This window comes from Cicer arietinum, chromosome 6 (assembly GCF_000331145.2).
Source record: "Cicer arietinum cultivar CDC Frontier isolate Library 1 chromosome 6, Cicar.CDCFrontier_v2.0, whole genome shotgun sequence".
Classification (NCBI taxonomy): Eukaryota; Viridiplantae; Streptophyta; class Magnoliopsida; order Fabales; family Fabaceae; genus Cicer; species Cicer arietinum.
Genome location: NC_021165.2, coordinates 15,105,769 through 15,109,194, shown reverse-complemented (window position 1 = coordinate 15,109,194; position 3,426 = coordinate 15,105,769). Strand labels below are relative to the sequence as shown.

At 32.7% G+C, this 3,426-nt stretch overlaps 1 protein-coding gene across 1 annotated transcript; it reads left to right on the top strand.

Annotated features, from left to right (window-relative positions):
* The first annotated feature begins 543 nt into the window (after positions 1-543).
* Positions 544-1,861, top strand: LOC101515452 (caffeoylshikimate esterase). The gene has a single exon (XM_004504947.4). It carries the CDS (start codon positions 568-570, stop codon positions 1,567-1,569), a length of 1,002 nt encoding a protein of 333 aa, XP_004505004.1. The 5' UTR covers positions 544-567; the 3' UTR covers positions 1,570-1,861.
* The last annotated feature ends 1,565 nt before the right edge of the window (positions 1,862-3,426 follow it).

Sequence of the window (3,426 nt, the reverse complement as noted above, 5' to 3'; positions counted from 1 at the left end):
ACAATAGAATGTCAAAGATCTTAACTATGTGATATGGTTTCCTACACACAGAGAATAATGGTTTCCTACAAAGTGTTATTAAGACTATATAATATGATCGTTATTAAGATTTAAGACTAAATAGCCCGAAGGGAACTTTTTATGGTATGTTCATGCATCCAACAAAATGACATCTCAATATTGTGTTTTCCAATGTATATTAGCTTGGTACTAGTAACTACTCTAGGAAGGAACGAAAGAACTAAGAAGCAATTGAATTTTTTCTCCGGTCCAACTTGAATTAACCCAATCAAATTCAACTTTGATTGAATGGTTATCAATTTGAGTTTGTATGTTGTAAGATCACCGTCCAATTTGAGTAATGGCCTATTTAGCTGAAAGAGGTGCGAAAAGCAACTTCCGTGCTTTTTTATTCTAATCCAGTTAGAAAACCCGATGATAAGGGCATGGGCCCAATCAATTGATCGGGCCAAAATGAAACCCAGCCCACTTCTTAAAGTGAGAAAAATGGAATTTCATTCAAAAAGGTGAGAATAGCAATGAATAGAGCAGAGGGTAGAAATATACATGAAGTATCATTTTCACTATCATAAAAAAAAAAAAATGGAAGAAGAACAAGAAAATCTTGTGAAATCAAATTCTTATCCCTACTATTGGGGCTACACAGCAGAAGACGAATACTACGAACAAGAAAGAATAAAATCAACAAAATCATACTTCACAACACCATCAGGCTTAACCCTCTTCACTAGATCATGGCTACCAAACCTCACTACCCCACCACGCGCTCTCATTTTCATGGTTCATGGCTACGGCAACGACATCTCATGGACCTTCCAATCAACCCCAATCTTCTTTGCTCAAATGGGTTTCGCTTGTTTCTCTCTTGACCTACAAGGTCATGGTCGTTCCCAAGGTCTCAAAGCTTTTGTTCCAAACGTTGACCTTGTTGTTCAGGATTGTATTTCTTTCTTCAATTCTGTTCAAAAAGATCCCAACTTTATTGGTTTGCCTTGTTTTCTTTATGGTGAATCAATGGGTGGTGCTATTTGTCTTCTTATTCATTTTTCTTATCCTAAAGGGTTTCAAGGTGCTATCTTGGTAGCACCCATGTGTAAAATTTCTGATAAGGTTAGACCCAAATGGCCAATTCCTCAGATTCTCACTTTTCTTGCTAAATTCTTTCCTACTTTGCCGATTGTTCCTACACCTGATCTTCTTTATAAGTCTGTGAAGGTTGATCATAAGAAGGTTATTGCTGCAATGAATCCTTTGAGGTATAGAGGGAAACCTAGGTTGGGGACTGTTGTGGAGCTTTTGAGGGTTACTGATATTTTGAGTAGGAAGCTTTGTGATGTTGAAATTCCTTTTATTGTGTTACATGGTAGTGCTGATGTTGTTACTGATCCTGAGGTTAGTAGGGAATTGTATGAAGAAGCTAGGAGTCAAGATAAGACTATTAAGGTGTTTGATGGGATGATGCATTCTTTGCTTTTTGGGGAAACTGATGAGAATGTTGAAATTGTTAGGAATCATATTTTGGAGTGGTTGAATGCTAGATGCAACTGAAGAATAATTGCTTGGACTGTGGTTGTAGATTAACATGGTTTGTGATGCTCAAGTGGAAGACTTGAAAAGTTGTTATTTGCAAATAGTTGGAGTTTTCAATTGTCTTGTTATTGGTTTTTGATTGATGTATTTCATGAAATTCCTCAATAAGGATGAATTAAATTAATGGGGTATAGTATACATAGTTCTTTTTTATCAAAGATATTATTCTTGGAAAGACATGAGGTGTTTGTTTTGTATCAAATTTGTGTGAATATTTAATTTAATTTTATGGCTTGGGACAAAAAGGGCATGTTCTGTGTTTTGTGTGAGTGGTTTGTGTTTTGACAATGTGGGAAGAGAATATGTTCTGTGGTTGCTGATTTAGCAGAATCAGATATTGCTCTCAGTGTTTCTGATTTGAGACAAAAAGATGATGCAGTTTGAGCTTTTGAGTGAAATGCTCACATCTTGAAATTTTATTATTTATATTTTTCTTTGTAGATATTTAGGTGAAATATAAAAAGATATATGTATTATACAAAGATTAGGTGAAATATTTTCTTAAAGCAATCATTCTTTGTTGCAAAATAGTGACAGGAAAAGCCCCTATATTATTTACAATGAGAATAACAATTTATACTATCATTATTTGTTGCTATGTATGCTTCTGTTCTCTACATCCTAAACAAATGTGAGAGATTAAACTACAATGCCCTTTTGTTGGATTTCTGTTAATTGGCATCTTTATTGTATAGACAGAAATCTGAGGTTACTGTAAGAGAAGGGTGACCTGTGCCTTCAATATTGCCAACATCACAGTAATCCTCAACCTGAAAATTCTCAGTATTTCCTTTTGAAAGATGAGAATCAATAGGCTTATTTATTTTGAATCATTTTTCCTCACCTCTCTAAACACAACTAACTGCTTCTCACAGGCAATTATTGATTGGTGCTTGTGCATTGGGCAAAGATTTATCTACAGCTTTCAAATATTTTTGTGTGGAATAATCAGTTGATCTCTTTTATCATGTATATTAGATAATAGTTAGTTGATTACTTTTTCTCCTTATCATTCATTATTTAGTCATAAGTTAGTTTTATTTCTTTGTTGAGTTTATTAAGTAATATTGAGAGTTATCCATCATATATGTATAATCTCTCGAACCCCTCTATACAAACATACACTCAAGGGCATGGCACTATTCATTCGGCAGTATTTTTTACACCTTAGAAACAACCATAAATGAAAATTTTACCTTGTACCCTTCATATTATCCCTATACCCTCACAAACTAAAGAAAAAGACATAAATGTCTCCATATAAATATTAAAAGTTCCAGATTTTTACCATTTTATCATTTGAGTTTGCTGGTCCATAAGTGAATAAAAAAATCTCTTTTTTTTCGGAAAACTTTTTTTAAGTTTTTCGGTAGATAAGTTTACACTCCGAAAAACTTTCAAGTTTTCCGGTATAGAAAACCATTTACGAAAATCCTTTTTGAAGTTTTATGAAAGTATTGGAAAATTTATTTCAACCTTTCCAGAACATATACAATACCAGAAAACTTTTTTTGACATTTCCAAAAGTTATCGGAAAACTTCAACCTACAAGTTTTTAGGAAGTTCTTTTTAATTTTAATTTTAGTTTTTTATTACTTTGCTGTTTATTTTTTTAACTCATTTTTTATAAAAGATGTCTACTTGAAAACTTTTTCACTAATTTTTCGTTACATGAGTTTATTGATACATAACTTTTTAATCTTCTGCACCAAAAATTTTAAAAAGAAATATTTGGTAGACACATTTTTAATCTTCTACACCGGAAAACTTTACAAAATATTTTCGATAGACACCTTTTTAACTTGTACCGAAAAA